This window comes from Tripterygium wilfordii, chromosome 21 (assembly GCF_013401445.1).
Source record: "Tripterygium wilfordii isolate XIE 37 chromosome 21, ASM1340144v1, whole genome shotgun sequence".
NCBI classification, from domain to species: domain Eukaryota; kingdom Viridiplantae; phylum Streptophyta; class Magnoliopsida; order Celastrales; family Celastraceae; genus Tripterygium; species Tripterygium wilfordii.
Genome location: NC_052252.1, coordinates 3,944,898 through 3,966,063, shown reverse-complemented (window position 1 = coordinate 3,966,063; position 21,166 = coordinate 3,944,898). Strand labels below are relative to the sequence as shown.

The 21,166-nt window shown below is 37.3% G+C and overlaps 4 protein-coding genes across 6 annotated transcripts; all 4 read right to left on the bottom strand.

Moving 5' to 3' along the window:
• Positions 1-214: 214 nt before the first annotated feature.
• LOC119988330 (pentatricopeptide repeat-containing protein At4g21705, mitochondrial-like) lies at positions 215-4,073 on the bottom strand. The gene is made up of 2 exons (XM_038833327.1): positions 3,787-4,073; positions 215-1,666 (listed from the first exon to the last, which is right to left on the bottom strand). The coding sequence occupies exons 1-2, from the start codon at positions 4,015-4,017 to the stop codon at positions 392-394; spliced, it is 1,506 nt and encodes a 501-aa protein (XP_038689255.1). The 5' UTR covers positions 4,018-4,073; the 3' UTR covers positions 215-391.
• Positions 4,074-4,619: 546 nt separating this feature from the next.
• On the bottom strand, positions 4,620-6,191 carry LOC119987651 (expansin-A12). Its single transcript, XM_038832566.1, has 3 exons — positions 6,044-6,191; positions 5,172-5,481; positions 4,620-4,998 (listed from the first exon to the last, which is right to left on the bottom strand). The coding sequence occupies exons 1-3, from the start codon at positions 6,189-6,191 to the stop codon at positions 4,686-4,688; spliced, it is 771 nt and encodes a 256-aa protein (XP_038688494.1). The 3' UTR covers positions 4,620-4,685.
• Positions 6,192-10,658: 4,467 nt separating this feature from the next.
• LOC119987743 lies at positions 10,659-11,528 on the bottom strand. The gene is made up of 3 exons (XM_038832663.1): positions 11,359-11,528; positions 11,254-11,259; positions 10,659-10,998 (listed from the first exon to the last, which is right to left on the bottom strand). Exons 1-3 carry the CDS (start codon positions 11,526-11,528, stop codon positions 10,659-10,661), a joined length of 516 nt encoding a protein of 171 aa, XP_038688591.1.
• A 2,372-nt stretch (positions 11,529-13,900) lies between these two features.
• On the bottom strand, positions 13,901-21,141 carry LOC119988954 (disease resistance protein RGA2-like). 3 transcript variants are annotated; one of them, XM_038834223.1, is made up of 4 exons: positions 20,878-21,141; positions 20,244-20,326; positions 15,096-18,419; positions 13,901-14,994 (listed from the first exon to the last, which is right to left on the bottom strand). In XM_038834223.1, exons 3-4 carry the CDS (start codon positions 17,614-17,616, stop codon positions 14,828-14,830), a joined length of 2,688 nt encoding a protein of 895 aa, XP_038690151.1. In that variant the 5' UTR covers positions 17,617-18,419; positions 20,244-20,326; positions 20,878-21,141; the 3' UTR covers positions 13,901-14,827. The 3 variants fall into 3 exon arrangements, with proteins under 3 accessions (XP_038690151.1, XP_038690152.1, XP_038690149.1); XM_038834224.1 differs by having other exon boundaries at positions 20,883-21,141; XM_038834221.1 differs by having other exon boundaries at positions 20,755-20,894.
• Positions 21,142-21,166: the final 25 nt, after the last annotated feature.

Genomic DNA, 21,166 nt, shown 5'->3' with positions numbered 1-21,166 from the left:
TAAAAATTAATTCATCAAAAATTAATTGTTATCAATATGAAAAATATTCAATTTACCCTCACACCTCACCATAGTGGGGCACCAAACATTTTTTGTCACAACAACACAACTCGTCTTACCTCACCACAATTTTAGAACTCATCTCAGCTACCGTGGGAAGTCAAAATACAACACCCCCCAAACAGACATATATACTAGGAAACCAGGACACAAGTGAAAAAATGAGAGATTCTTCATTGTCTCAGGTTGCAACAGAGACCATTTTGATAGTCACCATAGCTTAATTTGAGCACGATTTCCGTTATGGAGCACAAATTAATCAAGTGATTATGAAGCATGACTAGTTGACTACAGCTCCAGAAACTTTTACAGCTTCACATTAGCAGCAAGTTTAAGCATCATCTCCAGTATTCGGATTCGGGTTGTTCTGCTGTCTCGAGCTAAGGATTGCTTTTGTTTCATCATCATCTGGTATTTCGTCGGCTTTCATTTTCTTCAACAGTCCATCCACTTCTTTCCCAAATCTGATATGTGCTTTGATCAGGGCATGGTACATTTCCTTACTTTTCAGCATCTTAGTCTCAAATGAACTCGCAAATGCCTCCACTTCTTCAATGCTTCCATTATCACCAAGCCAACTCAATATGCTAGAAATAATAGTGGGTTTAGGCCTCCATCCTTTATTTTCAGACTGTATAGACAATGCTTCCTTCATGCACTCAAAGGCCTTTTTCATATCCGGCTTACCCAAGTAACCTGCTGCAACGATAGACCAGCTATCCGGAGTTGGAGTTTTCCCTTTACCGACTATGCACCGAAGCATTGCTTCAGCCTTTTCAATCAAGCCTTTCTGACAATATGCGATAAGCAGAATATTTGGAACTCGGAAATCATAACGATGACAAGAAACCTCCCACTCCATCAGCAGTTTTTCAGCTTCTTCAAGTTCCCCAAGCTTCACCAGAGATCCCAGAATGGTTATGTAGTCCTTATTCAATTTTGGTTGTTTCTTACGCTTGGATTTTGAAAGGTCCCACAATCTCATAATCTGATTTTTACTTCCAAGACTTGCATAAAGTGAAATCAAATGATTGTAGCCTAGTCCATTTTTGCCTACTTTCTCTTCACATTTCTTTAAGCAGATAAGAGCTTTCTCCTTGAGGCCTGCTTTTATGTAGAAATTCGACACCATGGAATACGTTATCCATTCCATAGTTATATAAGGTTGGGACTCCATTTCTTCTAGCACCATCTCCATACTCTTAAGATCAGATCTTTGCCCATAAGAGTTAATGCAAACTCTGTAGCTAAAGTTATCTGGGTTGACCCCGTTAGCTTTCATCTCTGCAAAAACATCAGGAATTTTCTCGAGCTGCCCAATATTAGCATAGAGGCACAAGAGATCATTATAGGTGAGAGCAGTGGAGCCAAAACCCAACGCCTTCATCGTCTCCACATGGAAGAGGGACTTGTCTACCAGGCCTTCTCTGACATAACAATTTAGAAGAGCCCCATAGGTTTTTTCAGTTTTGTCTTGGTCTGCCAAGTTATTGAAGTAGCTCTCTGCAGACTCCAGCCCACGAGTTTTACCAATCAGATCCAAGTGCACAGCATGTTCAGCTGGTGAGAATGAGAAGTGTCCCTTGCTATTCATCCACTCAGAAACCTGCAACCCAGCATCCAACAGCAGCAATTCAGATTATTTTTTTTAGTGCACACAATTCAGAAATGTGAAAATCAGTGGTTACCATTCAAGATCTAAAAATCCTTAATGCACAAGGGTGCATGTATATATAAGGACTCTGCTTGTTAAAAAAACCTTTGGGCTGTTATTTTTTAACACATGGGACGGAAGTGCCACATTGTAAAATAGACACAGATGAATGTAGACCAATTCTAACTATAAATTTGTATTAATAACAGCATTGTAAAAGATAATGGAGAAGAGAATACAAACTCTGAAATTTAATTACCTTAGAAAATTAAGAAAACTGGTCATCCATGCTTAATCACATAACTTAAATTTATACTTTATGTCCTCATAATCTCATATTATCATGTAATGCAATAAAAATGCCCATTGCCTTATGACCTGATCAAGAAAATAAAATTATAGATCTTTCTAACTCATTCAGACATAATTCTTACATCGTAACTTGAAAAACCAAGAAAGAGAAAATTAGAATAAGAATAAGGAACAAGTATGAAGTATGACAATCCTTTGTCAAAGAATATATTAGTTCATGAATCAATAAGTTCGGCAAAAAGCCACTTTTACTCTTTCCACCAAGAAATGAAGAAACCAACTGTCCATCAACTGATAATAATCTTGAGGTCATGCATGGTCTATGGCGGATGGCTCTATGCACACTTCAATTTAAAATGATTACTCAACATATAGGTAATCGTAATACATGACAGAAGTTGACATAGGATGCATATCCAAAAAAGCAACCAGTTTTATGTCAGAACATATAATCAACAATGCGTTGAGCAAGGTAAAGAGTAATATTTTTTCAGATCAAAGGACACTTTGAAGGCGCATTCTTATTTTTCTTGAATACGAATGAAGTCGCAAATTTACTTGCCATATGGATTTCAATTCATTTTTCTGAAGGTCAAAAATTTTGGAACAAAAAACTTGTGCACAATGTCATATTATTTACATATCTAACAAGTTTTATTTCCAGAGATGCATTCACCTGAGACTTGTATCAAAGGCTCTTACCGCTCAAAATGATAAACTATGAAAATAGAAAAACTGAAAAAGGAAGTAGAACACTAGAACCCTCATCCAAATCACCCTATCATATGCCAAATGACGGGAAATTACGTGATATCCCTTTGTTATGAGATAAAAAGAACCAGTCCAGACATCAGTCCATTCTTTTTCTCATTCTATTCTTTCCAAACTCCTATACTATGAATTATGCAATCTATATTAGATAGAGTTTACCTTGATTGAAATTTTAAGAACATGGTGAGTATCTCTTCACCCATTCCAAGTCAAAATTTTTTTTTAAGAAATTATCTAATAGATAATAACTTTACCTCTACAGTACCAAATTTCAGAAAATAAACAGCGTATATTTTACTCTGATAAGGTGTTTGGACTTTGGAGTATATATAAAAAATTAGTTCTTTGTTACGTATTATGAAATAAAGGCCACAATCCCAGCTAGCAGATTGCAAACAGAGAATTATATTGGGAGAAGAGCCACAAAGAATTATACTTACACCATACATACGGTCCTCAATTGTCATAGCATCGTATCACATTTGACTCTATTTGCAACCATTTCTTTTATCTTTTGCCAAAGTGACAATATTGCTGCGAAAAACAATACACACTTACAACATTGATCACCATTAAAACCCAGGCCCGGCAATTCATTGGGCAAATGGTTCCCCAAGATGAAGCCAATGTGTGCAGACACAAAAAAAAGTTTGCCCTTTTGGAATTAAAATTTACCTTAAAGTATCCAGATTCCAGAAGAGAATATCAAGCTAACAACTGACCATTTTAGAGCTAATTACCTTTTCCTTCACCCTACAGCGCTCCACTTTCCCAAGCACCAACCCAACTAAGCAACAAACACACATTTCCCATTCTTTATGCATTTTCTAATACCCTAAACAAAAAAAAAACAAAAAAAAGCTATAAACCCAAGAAAGCCCCAACACAGAAAATTACACCAAACCCACATGTCCATTCATCTTCTTTTTTTTCTGCTACAATTTATCAGCAAACGAAATAGAGATGCTTTGTGGACACAGTTCACTCACCTGCAGGGCATGGGTAAAACGCTTGCGCGAACGAAGATCGCGGATAATGCGCTGGAGCTCAAGCTCCTTGACCTTCCCGCCTTCTTCCACCCACTGGTCAAGAACTGATGCGACATTGTTGTCAGGGTCCCCAAGAGGGCTTATTCTTCTGAAAAGGTTGTGTCTATTGACATCCCTGCTTCTTGTGTGGTATGCTCTTCTCAAGATTGTGTAGAAAATTGATGAAGCCATCAACTTTTGAGGGTTTAGGGTTTTCTTTGGGGTTTAAGCTGCTTTGAGTGTTGGAGTCCATCCAAGTAGGACCGTTTGTGACGACCGCTAACGAGTTTGAATGGGCTGGGCCTTAAATTGAATGTTGCAATTGGACTTCCATCACCATGGTTGGCCTGAAGTAAATGCTGGGCCTGGAGTTTACATTTTTTTTCTTAATTTGAGATTTTTTCCATAAATGGCCACCCTCCATGGACATTACCATGAGAGCACCCACTCGTTGCGGAATGTCTGGTTTGAGCCATAGCTACTACCCTATAGGTGAGCCAATCACCGCAACCCATATAAAATGCACAGTGATATGTGGTTCACAAAATTCAACCGAGTCAACGATTTGTTAGAAATTATGCAGAGGTCGTAGCAGATGGAATTTAATAATTCCGCATAGTATTTCACTTATGATACTGAATTAAATTACAAATATGACAATTTTAGCTCCCCATTTTAGTAGCCCTAATAAGCAACATTACATTATTAAATCAAGGATTTCAACCAAAAAAAAAGGATGAGCATTACTTATAATATAATTAATTAATCATATGCCCTAGAACCATAAAAAAAATTCCAGTTGTAGGACTACTACTACATATTTTCATATGTAGTTAAATTGTGTCTTCTTTTTGATTGTGTTATGAGGACTGAGTTTTGGAAGCAAATGTCTGGCCAAACCTCCATGAGGAAGGAACAACATTGAAGAATTGCAATAACTTGCCATCAACCAAATTGAGCTTGAAAGAAAGTGTTTGGCCTCTAAGATCCACATTGCCTTGCCAATTAGCACCCCAATTCCTGTGCATTGGAACCCATGATCTTGTCCTTGACCCTCTAACAAATGCACCTCTTACATCACCACTTCCTCCAACATTGGAGATCATAACCAAATTGAAGTTCCCTTGTCCCCTCAATGTGAAATGCACCCCTCCTCTTCTTCTACATGACACCCTTCATATTCATGGAAACACAAAACTAAGTTGCATGTCAATAGAACTCAGAAAGAATTCACTGCAGTCAAGTCGTAAATTTTTGTGCACGTTGGCTATTTAGACTTATATTGGATGTCCAAAGAAAAACTTTATCATTCTCAGTTACCAAAAAAATGTGTCAAAAAGAATTACCTTGTATACAGGATGGGAACGATGCCTTCGTTGCCTTGTCGAGCAATGTGAAGAAAAGCAGGCATGGACATGTCGAAATGGTGTCGAGGAGGATCACACCATCCTCCATTGTTGTTGGAAGGGCAGAAATTGGTAGCAGTCACAGTGACCACACCACCTCGGAGGCACCATTTAGGATCGATCTTGTAGTCACACATCACTTGGTAGCAACCACCACAAGCCTCTCCTCCCCTAAACAAAGCACCGCTCACCGCCGCTGTGTTCACTCCAAACCCAGCATGGATTGTGTTGTCATATCCACATGCTCCTCCTAAATCAACAATTAATTTAATATATAGTACCCATTTATTTCTTATACACAAGTATACTATACAAAATGCACATGCAACATTTAAATTAATTTTATGCTTAATAGTAATGTGCACTCCTAATTAAAGTCATGCAAGTGTTGTTACATGCTCTGGTGGTAGGGTTTTTTTAACCTTCAACGACAACATGCAAGTTTGTCTATTTGGACATTCAATATAAGTCTAAATTCGAATCATAAGACTATCGTGCACAGAAGTTTTCCTCCTGACGACATTGTAAGTTGGTAAAAAATCAGTGTGTGGCTACAAAGATATTGTTCTCAGTGAGAATCGAACTTAGAACCTCCCGAGTATATACGGTTTGACCCAAAAAAATTCACCAATTAGACTATCACCCAATTTGTTCTAGTAGTTGTTTACTCTTTAAGATTTGAACCAAGATAAGGTTCAAGTCTACTCTCAGGTTCATTATGATAACAATTCTTACTAGGCATTATAATATATGTAGACAAATGAACGAAATTAAACTAGTTTACAAATATTATGGTTGAAAATGTGACTTACCAAGAGTGCTGGGGCTAAGGTTAGCGCCATAGAAGGTTGCATGAGCATTAACCCAACTCGAAACATGCCCACTAATCCCTTCAATAACAAAACTCACAAAGAAGAAAAGGTGCCACAAAATAACACTAGGAATCATAACAGGCCCCATCTCTCTCTCTCTCTCTCAACAAATTAAACCACAAACAAGAAGTATTTCGATTTTCTTGGAAGAAGAGCCTCTTCCATGATCTTATACTAGGCATCATACGCGGTTGTCGGTGATTAATTATTATATCAAAACATATGAAGATAATACGCGTTATCTCCTCTCACGTCCTATAAAGTACGGAATAATCAAGTACGGTTCTCAGACCAGAAAACACACAGCGAGACCATGTGATGGTGTTGTTAGATAGATATGCCAATGCCATATATATATAGTACGTGTATTAAAAGCATCACTTGTCGGTGATGATCTAGATTTGATTTTTAATTAATTTATGTTTTATCAGTTGAACAATGCATGTAGGCAAATCTTTCTTTGATTTGAGTGTCTGTATTTGATATTTCAATAGAATCAAAGTGTAGGATCATAAGTAATTAGTTCTTATGATTAAGTGATCATCATGTGTGCATGTGTTAGTATTGAGAGTTCATGCATGGTCATGGACTAATCTATGAACTTCTTTTGATAAAGCTATATATTCTTTGATTAATCATATCAACTATGCCATGGTTTATTATATGGATCACAAGGAAAAGGTAAAGTATTAGAGAATTCTCATTAGTTGGTCACCAAAAGCTTTTTTTCTTTCTTTGGATCTAAGCTCTTTGCCACCTAAAACAGTTGGAGATAGAATTACTTATGATGATTTTCATAATAGTGAAAGTTTCTTAGATTCGTTTGCTAAACTCCACTTAAAACACTCTTTTAACCCCAAAATAAAGAGTTAAGAGGTCTTCAATTATTAAAACACATAATGGGTCGTTTGGGAGTGTGTTATGTTTTGACCTCATGCGGTGAGGTGATGCGAGTAGAGGCGAGTTGCGAAACTGTGATAAGATGAGATAAATTGCATTGACAAAATGTATTTGACTCATTACTAAAATTGTTGTAGCGAGATGAGGGTAAAATTGGATTACTTTCATTGATATCAATTAGTTTTTGATGAATTTATTTTTGTAACAATATAAATGAAATAATAAGTTCATTAAGGGTAAAATGAAAAGAAATTATATTTTGACGTCGAAAATGTGGTAAACCGCATTAAATTGAGAGTGAAATCAATTTCCTACAACTTCAGTTTCGAATTCCATGGTGTGATGAGGGCGGAGGGAGGGGGACTGCATTGGGCTAAAAAAAATACACTTAAGCATAAATACTTTGTATATCTGATTCTTCTCTGACTTCAAATCCACTCTGCCATTTTCCAAGCTTATCCTTCTAATCACGGTAGAACACAGATCATCCGAACCACTGTGAGACCATACATGGTTCTAAACAAGAATAGAAGATGAACATCATGTCTAATCCTCACCCATCTCATGTCTGTAGCCCCAAATTAAAATTACAAATCAGAGCTTTCATTGATGATCATATCTTTATCCTCTGTTGGCTTCCAATCCAACAATTGTTAAGCTTTGCTTCACCTGCTCCTATCTTCTTCTTTGGTCTTTGGTCTCTTCGCCTCTCTGTTTGCTCCTTGAAGCTTCTTCGAGCATCTCTGATGGAATGGAACCCTAGGCTAGTCTTCATTGGAGTTATGGGCCATGGCCTTCTTTAGTTGGGCTGATTATTCAACCTTGCTTCATGGGCTTTGCTTCATATTATTATTTCCTTTAGGGGTGTACACCGGGTCTTGAAACCCGGTCAGACCCGAAGATCCAGCCCGACCCGGGCCTTATTGGGCTGACCCGATAAGTTTTTTATCGGACCGGTTCAAACCCGGCCCGGACCTTAGTTAACAGGTCCGAGTATCGGGTTTGTATTTTGTAAGTTATCGCGATAACCCGATAACTAATTAAAACAAAATTTTAATTCAAATTGAAAATAAAACACAATCTGTCTTTATTTTAGGGTTTTATTGAAAAATGACCCCTGCTAATAAACATTTTTCAAATATAACCTTTCTTTTTAAAACACTTAAATCTGACCCTTTCAGTCAAGGAAAAGACATAGACACCCTTTCACGTCTGTTTATGCACTTCCCTCTCACTTGCAACCCTAAATATGATTTCTCTCCTAAAACCACTTTCCTCTCTCTATGAAACCTCTCTCTCTCCTTCAAACCCAGTAAAACCGCTTCATCTATACCTCTTTCCTTCAAACTTTGTCACAGATCTAGTGAAATTCATATGCCCAAACTCAAATCTTCAAGGTTGAAGTGTCCAGACGTCAAATCTCCGTAAGCTGTCATAGAGATGTCGCCCACAATGCCAACAAGCCTAAAGTCAGCAATGCAAGCTTCGTCTTCGTTCCCGTTGAACATAGAAGTGCTCACCGTCATCGATAAGTGTCTCGCCCTTCGTACAAAATATTTCATTGATAAATGCATGTTTTTTTCGTTGAGAACTATATTTGTTTTCGTTGATGTGAGACAAATTTTTCGTTGGAAACTTCATTTGTTTTCGTTTAACTCAGACAATTTTTTCGTTGATAATATCACGATTTCAATGAAGGGGGTTTCTCAACCAAAGACTTTAACCATGACTAGATGCATAGTACAGAACATGGTTCGACCAGTCAAAATTAATGGGATGGTTACTACTTAAGTTTTGCTGAATGCTTAAATGGAATATTGAGGGATGTTCGAAACTTACTTATTACAAAGTTGATGGATCATCTGCAGTCTTTATTACAACGATGGTTTCATGAGAGAAGATCAATAGTTGTTGAAATGAACGGCGAACTGATTAACTATTATGATAAAGTTTCAGAAGAAAGAAGGGATAGGTTGATAAAGTTGAGAATTTTAGTTGATGATCTATTTATTTCGTTGGGAATTTTGTTATTTTGGTTGACAAACTTTTTTATTGATAATTATCATTTTCGTTTACTACTTAAGTTTTTTCGTTTATACTTTAATAGTGTTTTCGTTGACAAATGATTTAGTTTATGTTATAATTTCGTTTACTACTATAATTTTATCATTGATAATTAAAGTTTTTGTTAAATTGGCAGCGCTAGAGTCATGACTATGGATCTATTTAACAACTGTCTTGTTGGGATATTTTGTCCTACAAGAAAACAATTCAGTCCCTGAACAATTGTCTTGATGGTAGATCTGAGAAATTTAAGGAGGAAAAAAATGATTATGAGTGGTACAATCTCTTGAGTTTTCCTTGGGCTTTTCAATTGTTGGCTTATGAGGTTATTCCCAGTATTGCCGAACATTTTGCCAACTGTCTTGATGTAAAAATGCTGCCCATAATGTTGAAATGGTTATCAACAAAGACACCAAAATCTAAGACAGTCAATGATTTACTGGAAGACAAGGAGGTAAATATATTTTTTCTCGTTGATAGTGAGAATGTTTACGTTGTTAATGAGAATGTTTACGTTGACAATATAGATATTTACGTTGATAATGTAAATTTTTACGTTGATAATTATCATGTTTACGTTGATAATATATTATATTTTAGTTGATAAGTGTATTATTAGGTTGATAATGATTTACAATATAGTTTATTAATTTATATGATTTTTTTCATCTTCAGGTACATGTCATTGAAATGGTTCTCACACATTCAGAGCGTGACCAGAATTATACTACTAATATAGATGAGAATGTTGAATTAATTGTGAACAAGACAAAGAAATTTAAGCAATCCAAGAATAAGCCCGAAGTTGAACCTGATGTCACTTCAGCTAAAAAGTTGGATGATACAACTGATATTTTCGTAAGGCTCAGTTCAATTGAGCAGAAAATTTTGGCCATCAAATCGACTCAGAATACATACAAGAAGGAAGAGAAGAAGAGTGTAGAGGAGATTGTTGAAAAAAAAAGAAGAAAAAAAGAAAATGAGGATGAAAAGAATAAAGAGATTACTTATATTGATGATCAGGAAAATGATATTGTATTTAACTGTATTTAATTTATATAACTCTAATTATTTAATTTCTATGTATGATATATTATATTTATCAACGAAAACAATTATAGTAATAAACGTTACAAATAATAGTTATCAACGAAAAATTATGGACACTAAGAAATAACTATCAACGAAAACAGTTACAGTAATAAACTTTACATATAATAGTTATAAATGAAAAATTAGTGACTTTAACAAATAACTATCAACGAAAACAATTACAGTAATCAACGTTACAAATAATAGTTATCAACGAAAAATTAGTGACCCTCACAAATAACTATCAACGAAAACAGATACAATAATAAACCTTACATATAATAGTTATTAATGAAAAATTAGTGACCCTAACAAATAACTATCAATGAAAACAATTACAGTAATCAACGCTACAAATAATAGTTATCAACCATAATTCTCATGGTGCTGACGTGTTAGGGTATAAAACAATAGGCTCACTACAAGTTTGATGGTTGTGACAATCTTGTTTGCAATGACTGCAATTTTTTTTTAATGTTTGCTCACCGGAATATGATATTCAACGTTTCCTTGGTCTCCCACTTTTTCTCCTGGTTGCTGGTGGTAGCAGAACTCTCACTTCCTCAATCAACACATTAGTGTCTGTGCTCAAAATAGGGTTGATTGGTTCTGCGTATGCCAGTAGAAACATATCAGTACGGTAATAAGGCGACCACAAGGAAATTGTTGGTAATTTCCTAACTTTACATGCTGCAAATGCATGGACGCAAGTTATCTGGTCAAGATCAAAAAATCTACAGGAGCAAGTCCTGCTGGCCAAATCCACTTGTCCTCCAACATCACCGTCTTTCACAAGAAAAGTATTTATACTAATAGGCTCCATAGTCATGACTCTAGCCCTGTCAATTTAATAAAAACTTTAATTATCAACGATAAAATTATAGTAGTAAACGAAATTATAACATAAACTAAATCATTTGTCGACGAAAATACTATTAAACTAACTATAAACGAAAAAACTTAAGTAGTAAACGAAAATGATAATTATCAACAAAAAAGTTTGTCAACCAAAATAACAAAATTCCCAACGAAATAAATAGATTATCAACTAAAATTATCAACGTTATCAACGAAAAATAAATTACGTTACATACCTATCCCTTCTCTCGTTTGAAACTTTATCATAATAGTTAATCAGTTTGCCTTTCATTTCAACAATGATTGATCGTCTCTCATGAAACCATCGTTGTAATAAAGACTGCAGATGATCCATCAACTTTGCAATAGGTAAGTTTTGAACATCCCTCAATATTCCATTTAAGCATTCAGCAATATTGATTGTCATGATGTTATACCGGTGTCCAGGAAAATTTAAATAGTAACCATCCCATTCATTTTGACTAATCGAACCATCTTCTGTGCTATGCATCTAGTCATGGTTATAGTCTTTGGTTGAGAAACTCCCTTCATTGAAATCGTGATATTATCAACCCTATAAATGTTTTATCAACGAAAAAATTGTCTGAGTTAAACAAAAACAAACGAAGTTTCCAACGAAAAATTTGTCTCACATCAACGAAAACAAATATAGTTCTCAACGAAAAAAACAGGCATTTATCAACGAAATATTTTGTACAGGTATAGCAACTTATAAATATGGCAGTTTCCAACGTCAAATGCACTACACTAACCTTAGTTTAGTGTTATCTTCTTTCTCGACTTAAATGACAAGCAAAAAATGAGCACAAAATGTTATACGGTAAAATGCAGCTTCGGTTAGGTAGGAGACGAAGGGCAGGACACTTATTGACGACGGTGAGCACTTCTATGTTCAACGGGAACGAAGACGGAGCTTGCATTACTGACTTTAGGCTTGTTGGCATTGTGGGTGACATCGCTATGACAACTTACAAAGAGTTGAAGTCGTGACACTTCAACATCGAAGATTTGAGTTTGGGCATATGGATTTCACTAGATCTGTGACAAAGTTTGAAGGAAAGAGGTATAGATGGAGCGGTTTTTACTGGGTTTGAAGAAGAGAGAGAAGTTTCATAAAGAGAGGGAAGTGGTTTTAGGAGGGAAACCATTTCTAAGGTTTCAAGTGAGAGAAAAGTGCATAAAAAGACGTGAAAAGGTATCTATGTTTTTTTCTTGACTGAAAGGGTCAGATTTAAGTATTTCAAAAAAGAAGGATTATATTTGAAAAATGTTTATTAGCAATGTCATTTTTCAATAAAACCCTTTATTCTACTCTTTGGGATTCTCTGTCTCTACGCGATCTCAGCTTCTTCGCGACCTGTGCATCACTGAGGTCTCACCGTCTCATCATTTGGGGCTCACCGCCTGACTTTGTCCTTGCCTCCGGGTCTCTCCCCCTCTGCAGCTGAGTTGGCCACAGTTTACACTAACTACACTGTGGGTGGCCCCGACGGCTAGTTCTTCAATGCAACCACCAACACTTCCGCCACTAATTACACGGCTTGGGCTACCTCGCAAACCTTCAATCTCGATGACTTTCTCGGTACGAATCATATATCGATTTACCTGCTTTTTCCTTATTTGTTCGACAGTGTTGTACTTCTTCTATTGAGCCCTAAATGGAATGCCAAGCTTGAAATTCCTTTTCTGTTCCTTCAAAATTTCTCGGCAATCAATCAGTCCATATAGATTAGTGGATGAAGTCGTGCTTTCTCGTCAATCAAACAACGTCATTTGTGTTGGTGCGATCAACGGTGGCTACTGGCTTAGGGCTTGATCGAAGGAGATTTGGGTGTGTTGAAGAAGATTGTTTGTCAAATGGTCAAAGTGTGGTTTATAATAAAACGACACAGTTTAATATTTTGAATTATTAGCATTTAAAATATTATTTTATTATATTGATATTTTGTTAACACAAGTACATACGTGGCTATTAGGCTTTGACGTTTGAACACATGTATATGTACGTGGTTGTTAGTTTAGTCTTTTTATATATATGTGACTGTTACTAACACCTGTTAGTATTTGTATCTCTGTTAAATCAAACCGGGTGACCCGGGACCCGAACCCGGTGACCCGAAACGCGATAACCCGGTGATTCTTAACAGGGTTATAGGACCGGATCCCTCACCTCTAAAAAATATCGGGTCAGGTCAGACCCGGTCCGATAACCCGGAACCCGACCCGGTGTACACCCCTAATTTCCTTTATATGTTTTCTGATCCAAGTCCATTTTATTTTTTATTTGTATATTTTAGTTCGATTTATTTTGTTTATTCGGTCACACTTTTTAAGGGTGTTTAATTATCATCATATAATCCTCTTCCTTTAATTATCATAAGGGTGTTTAAGCCATGCTCTCTACCAAATGCACTCCAAAATAAGAGGTGTAATGTTGTATATAGTCTTAAAAAAAATTTCGGGGGCAGACCCCAGCCAAATTTTCTCAACCATGTATTTGGTAGTAGTCCCCCCAACGTCCAATCCTAGCTCCGCACTTGGGTGTGATGATACCATAGTACATCGCTCGACCAAATAATTTTTTACTTCAACACAGCGTGTTTTAGTCAAAAAAGGTGTGTTTGGTAGGTGCAAACAAAAAACCAAACGCACCCAATGCCTCTCGACATATTTTCTCCGAAACAAGTGTTCCAAATCATGAACCCAATTTTTCGCGGCTTCTTCCATTCCAACGAAACCCATTTGCCAAGCAAAGCTGTGGGCGCAGAACGTGAGCTATTCAAACATACCACAAGTTGCTCGGACATCAGTCACATATAGATTATAAAAGCAGATTTCGGGATTTTTTATTAATACAAAATCTTTGTTTTGAGAGGGATCTTTCTAGGGTTTTAAAGAGAGACGAAAAACATAGTGAGGAGACTTTTGTGAGATCATTATTGAGTGAATAATGGTGTAATTTCTTGTGAAATTCTGAAGGGTTGTGATCAAGGCTTGTGTTGAGCAAACTTGGAGGTTGTCCAAGAGGCTCGATTTTCTTCATCTTGTGGAAAACTCGCGCAACCCCGTGGACATAGGTTTGGTATAGCCGAACTGTGTAAATCTCGGTGTTCTTCTTTACTCTCTTGCGTATTTACTTGTTTGTATGCTTGTGGTGGTTGAGCCTTTCTCCCGATTGGATTATTATCGATTGTTAATCTTGTTTGTTCCGCTGCGCTATACCCACCAACAAAAACCTGTGTTTACATCATAGACTTAATTGTGTTCATATTCAACTAATTTGGACCATATATACATATGCTTTTAGAAATTTTGGTATGAAGACATAAATGAAAAAGACTTGAGACTAAAAATTAAGATGATCCATTCAGCGAGATCCCATTTGACCAGTATCGTATTAAGGCTTGGCAAATACGTAGTAAAACTATGCATTCTGGTACTTGAATCGGCCAATTCTCTTCAACTATAATTAGGCAAATCGGAATGTGCCAAACTACTCGACATATTTGCCACTCACTTAATAAGCTTAACAAACAAGCTTGAACAAGATTCTTGAGTTGTTTTAATAAATGGCTCGAGCTCAATAATTTTTTTCAGCAAACAAACCAGCTTGAACATGGTAAAGCTCGCTCCGATAAACTCGTTTTCACCCCTAAGTTCAGGGTCTAGAGTTTAGCCTCAAGAGATGGAAGAATCCAACATGTTTTATTTTGATGAAAGCACATTGTCACAATATAGGGCTTCCTTTGCTTGAGATATAATCAAAAGAAAGCACTTAAAACTACAGAACTAGAAGAAGACATTTTTAGAGGAGATCGATCGGTAGAACACCATCAAAGCTAGCTTCTCTATTATACCAAACATCTTTGGCAGCGACGTGCCGACCTTCTTGTGAGACTGCAAGACTACGATCCTTGATCCTACGTGATGCTGCCTGAGCAACTGATCAACTAAGCCTAACGAAGTACCCAAAGAAGATAAAAGTTAATAGGGTTCTTACCAATATCTGGGTCTAGATAGATGTGTGGGACATGGGCAATCTTTGGCCACTCCTCACCTATTTCTGGCTGGAATCTTTCACTTAGTTGTGGAGAATTTAGAATCTTCAATTCCTTAAGGTTTGTGAGACAACCAAAGGAGTCTGGTAGAGACCATAAGCTAGGACAGTCTGCGACTGCAATCGTTTTGAGTGATTTGAAGTTGCGCAGCCACTCAGGCAAGGATGAAAAATTGGGAGAATATCCAACACACAAGCATTCCAAAGTCTCCGAAGACCCTTGAAGCCATCTTGGCAAGATAGTCAATTGTGGCAAACCAGCTAGTACTAGCAACTGAAGTTTCAAATTTTGACCACCGTCTTCCACCTCATCCATTAAATCCATGTGCATACATTGCCGAATTATCAATGTATCTAATGCAGTTAGGTTCCTCAGAATGTGTGACAAAGACACCAAGTTAGGACAAGAGTCGATGTGCAATGCTCTCAAAGCAGGGAGGTGTACTGTTGGTTCAAAGAGGGATTCAAGATTGGTGCATCTGAACAGGAACAGAGATCTGAGAGATTTCAGGCACCCAATTCCATTCACTGTTAAACTCTTCTGTTTCGTGGTGATATACAGATTTCTTAGGCTGATCAAGTTCCGAATATCTCTTGGCAGATCCTCAAGTTCTACACATCCATGTAAGAGTAGAGTTTGTAGATTGTGGAGCTTGCAGATTGAGTTGGACATTTTCTTTAATCTACGATTGAAGCACAAGAGAAGAGATCTCAGATGTTTTAGGTCACCAATAGAGCTGGGCAACAACTCAAATGATGAATAACTTAGATCCAACGACCTTAGAAACCTGAACTTAGAGATACATGCAGCAATGGAGGATTCACTTGTAACTGTTGGTCGTTCAAATTGGAGAAGTATAGTCCTCATATTTCTTGGATTTTGTGGAAGACATGGAACCTCTTCACCAAATAAAGCTTCTGCATCGGAGAATGAAAGATGGCGCACACCTTCAGGTATACTCTTGGTTTGAAAATTGACAGTTGAGCACTCATTTTGGGCAACCAAGAGTGCAAGATCGTGTACCAAATCATGCATTGTAAACACGTAAAGATAACCATAATCCTCAAAATCCTGAAAGAATGATCTTGAGTATAACTCCTTAACATATTGTAAGCCAAGATATTCAGGTTCCTGGTTTCCTTCTGGAGATTGAAGTAGACCGTGTGCCATCCAAAACTGAGCCAACATAAAACTGCTGAACACATAACCTTTTGGAAAGACAGAACAAACAGCGAAACATTGCTTCAATTCAGATGGCATTTGATCATAAGTTAGTCTTAGTGCAGGTAAAATGTCCCCTTCATCCTGTTTTAGTTTCCATATCTCATCATTTCTTATGGATTTCCAGTACCGTTCTTCATTTCTCGAGTAGAGCAGGGTCCCTAAGGTCCTCACCGCCAAAGGAAGTCCTCCACATTTCTTCACTATGTCCTCTCCGATTTCCAGGAGGTACGGGTAGCGCTCCTCTTCTCCTTCTTTGAACGCCCATTTTTTCAATAAACACAAACAATCCTCTTGTGGAAGACGTTTTAACTTGTATCCTTCAATAGTACCCAGCATTTCAGACACTCTATCATCACGTGTTGTTACAATCACTTTACTTCCAATGGCAGCAATTTCCAACAATTCTCTCAGCTCAACCCATTTACTGCGAATACGTTCAACCATCGACACATCGTCCAAGACAAGTAAAAATTTCTTTCCGTTTAGTTGATCTCGAATGCGAGCTTGTAACTGGTCAGTATCCAAGTTACTAACATCTTGATCAGTTAAGGACTTGAGCATTTTTACTAGTATCTTCTTCTTCTCAAATTCATCCTCAGGGACACACGTCCACATTTTCAATTGAAAATGTGCATCTACTCTCTTATCATTGTATAACATCTTAGCTAGAGTAGTCTTTCCCAACCCTCCTATTCCAACAATAGGGATAACAGAGATTATACCTGCAGCTTGATCATCTGATTTCAATAGAAACTTCATGAGTTTTTCCTTATCAGCATCTCTTCCAATAATATTTGATGCACGCACAAAGGAATCTGTCATCTCCCTTTCTCTGTGCCCCCCCATGCCATAAGTAAGTAGCTCCGTGAGATGAAATTTAGACTTCTGAGCTGCTATATCATCTAGTCTCCCCTTAAGCTTCTTAATCTTATGACCTATTTTGAAACGGAATGCAAGTGGATTTGAGCTTGGAAAGAATAATCTGCGTACCTTGGTTTTTATGGTTCCATACTCTTTCACCACTTGCTTGCGAAGCCCTTGATAATTAAACTCATCCATCACGTCTTCGGCATCATAGAGGAAATCCTTAAGCCTCCCAAGCCAGATACGCAGCTCGTGGTTATGTGCCTTCTTCTCCTCGGCATCCAGGAGAACAGCTTTGATGGATAATAAGTTCTCAACAAGCTTTTTCATATTGCTCTCTACACCCCATGCCAAACATATTTCTTCATGGGCAAGAGAGACTATCTTTCCCAAAACATTTTCTGCAATATTGAATAGAAATGTTTCTGCCATGTGTTTTGATACAAATGAAAGACACAAACCGGTTGGTTTAAGGAAGATTTGTTGAGCACGAAGAAATAAAATAAGTAAGATGAGAGGTAATTTTTTGGTTTTGCATTTCTCTATTGATTGTTTGTTGCCGGAGTCATACAATTTGGTCCATGATCATGGAAAATATATAAAAAAAGTTGCAGATGAAAAAGTTGATTCTACGAAGTTGAATCTTGAAAAGTTTGGAGTGATGATTTTACGAAGTCAAATAGGAGTATTTTTGGGGAGTAGTTGTTACATTTAAATCATAGACTTCCTTGTACGTGTTCTTTTATTCAACTAATTTGGACCCCACATATCGTATGCTTTAAGGAAATTTGGTACGAAGACATAAATGAAGACTAAGACTACAAATTAAGTGAGATAGCCCAATCAAGAAATGCATTTTAATTAGTTAACTAGCATCTCGCTGCACCGATGGCGCAGCTCAATGCACGGAAGAATATCATGTATTGAGGTTAGTCACTATGAACACTTTATTTTTCTCCGTAACTGTAAACACTTGATTGCAAGTGAAACCATACATGTATAGTCAGTCACATATCTGATATAATCATTTATAAGTTCGTTTTTAACCTTACAGACAATTGATTTCCATAATCAGCATCTCTCCTTTTCCGCATAAGTAATGGTCGTATCCATAGTTGTTCTACAATTTTTCGTTGTGAAGTCCCATATCCTTACTATTTGACCCTTGATGATCTTGCATCAGGGTTTTTCATACTCAGACAAAAGGCTGCATTCCATTTCCTGGCATTTTGAACCTGTCAAATTTAAGATGAAATTAAGTGAGGAATATGATTGCAAATGTCCACAGAAATGATGACAAAACAACTATGATTTCCACTTTCTTTATCGCGTTTTACCCTATCGAACCATTTGAAAATCCCAAGAAAGAGAATGCCCTTGATGAAAACTCAACTATGATTCTTAACCATCATATTACGTACCAAATTTCTTTTTCTCCTTCATGCCATAGCTCATAAAAATAATTTGTATCCATCTTGTTATTAATTGACAGTTGTTCCCTTCAGTTTGTTTTCAGGTTCTTCCTATCGGTTTTTCTTGAACATACAAAGTCTTGGTTTTCATTCTCAGTAGCTTACGATTAAGGTTTAGGTGAGAACCTTAATACTAAGAACATGTCCCTTTCCCAAACACGCAAGTACTTCCTCTGTTTTTTCCTCTCTCTTAAATTTTTTAACCTCTATGTATATCTGTTTTTTCCTCTCCTCCTTTTAATATTCTTCATTCTCTTTTCTATAATTTGATCTCTCCCTCCCACTCTCTCCCCCTTCTTGTTCCTCTATGTTTTTCTTGTCCCTATAAAATTTTCTATTGAACTTCTCTCTTTTTGCTTGCTACCTTCGCTTTTTTTAATCCAATCTCTCACCCTAGCTTCCCTCCTCTCTTTCTTTCTCTCCCCCTCTCCCCTCCCCCTTTATTCCTCTGTATTTTTTTCCTCTCCATAAATTTTCCACTTACCTGCTATGTACAACTATAAAATTAATTTATCATCACCTATACAAATGGGAATCATGTTTTGGTGGAAACCATGAGATAGCCATGCCAATTCTACAGTAGCATGGTCCAAATGAGGAAACAAAAACGCAATAAAAACATTAACTCATTGAATATTTTATAGTACTACCACGAATTCACTTGATTGCCATTCATGATATCACAATCAATCAATTATTAACCTAATTCAACTTCCCGACACATAATGAAAATAAAAAGATGACTCAAATGACAACATCAATATCAACAGTTACAGTTACTATAATAGTACTTACAGCTAAGTTGTGACAGTCTCCAGTGAGTACCAAGCCAGAACAACTTGCTTCACCCACTCTTGATCCATGTTCTCTACTCAAAACATGGTTGGTCTGTCTCTCCTTACTTTTCAAGTTGAGTTGTTGAAGCATAACTTTTTCGTAGTCTATTTGTTTTGTTAACTGGTACCATTTGAGTGCTATCATTTTGTGTCCCTTATGGTTATGTTTTCCTGCTTGATTCTCCAATTTTCTTGTTTTGCTGCTTTGTTTTTTCCAATGTGTTTCGACCCAGTTTGGTTTGACAAAGACAAACATATTACTTTTGTGTTAATTTCCTACTTTCTCTTCTTTTTTCCCTCAAATTGTGCTTGTTTCTACTGTTTCTTTTTCCCTAAAGATGCCTCTGTATTGCTATTGGATCACTTATTACCTAGTTTCTGGTTTTGGTGTTTGTGAATGTTGGAAGTGGATATGAGCTTGGAATGGCCGTCAGTATTTGTGAGGACTATTTGTCAAGCATAAGATGTTGTCTTCCAGCAGTACCTTCTAGTGATCAAAACCCAACCTTAAACCCAAACAAAATCCACCTTCCTTGCATAAATTTGTAATCCCGGACAAGGCCAAAACCAAGAGACAAAGTCATCCCCAACAACGACCAAATCTCATTTCGAAGCCATCAATCAATATAATAAACAACAGAGAAATCACAAGACTAAACAGAAAATTAAGAACAGAAGCGTCCAACAAAAGACATGTAGATCTCACCAAAAAGACTTGAAAAAGAAATTAAATTAGGATAAGAGAACCTACCATAACAGTTAACCTAGATAGTCGAAGGCCACAATCGCCAAACAGGCAGCGGCATCGGTAGCAAGAACCAACCAAGCATGCAACTAGGGCTTGCTTCTATATACAGACATTTTGCCTGGTTTTTAACCGATGTGGGACATAAGTCCTAACACTCCCCCGCACTCGTGGACTGGGTATCAAAGCCCAAGACCCAACGAGTGGACTTCTTATCGGGGACGAGCGCACACCTGCTTCGATACCATGTAAAAAATCTCACGATGGCACAACCCAGAGCCAACCTCCCCACCATCTCAACCTTTGGGCTGTGGCAGTTCCCAGCCCATCCACATGGAAAAGGCTGGACAATGGTTTGAAGACTAGGGCAAGCTTATAAGCAAGACACCAAGCCTCTCAGTAACCGATGTGGGATTTTTAGGGTTTAGGGCACTTTGCTTGGTTTTTAACCGATGTGGGACATAAGTCCTAACAAGATCGAGAAATTAGCAAGTGGAAACAAACAAAAGATTCTGACCAAACTTTGCCAATCAATTCCTTCATCGATAAGCTGCAAACTGAGACCTACTCCAACCTCAACCACCGAAAGATACTCAAGACGTAAAGCGCACATGAAAAGTTACAGAAACACGGCTCATACCATACCGTGAAGGCCGATCTGGTGAAGCAAGGTGAGAGAAAAACATATGAACCAACTAAGCTGTGTGAACTGTGAAGCGACGATGAGATGAGAAGGCAAGAGACGTGCCCTGTTGTAGATGCGTGGACGCTTGTTGTGGCCCAACTCATATGAGAAAGCCAGCTCTTCAAGCGAAAAGCCGCAAAGACGAAAATATCTTGCGAAATTCATGAAAACCCAAGTGAAGTCCATCACCGCGCGACTACCAAAAGCGTCTCACTCGCTGAGAACAAACGGAAGGACAGGTGTC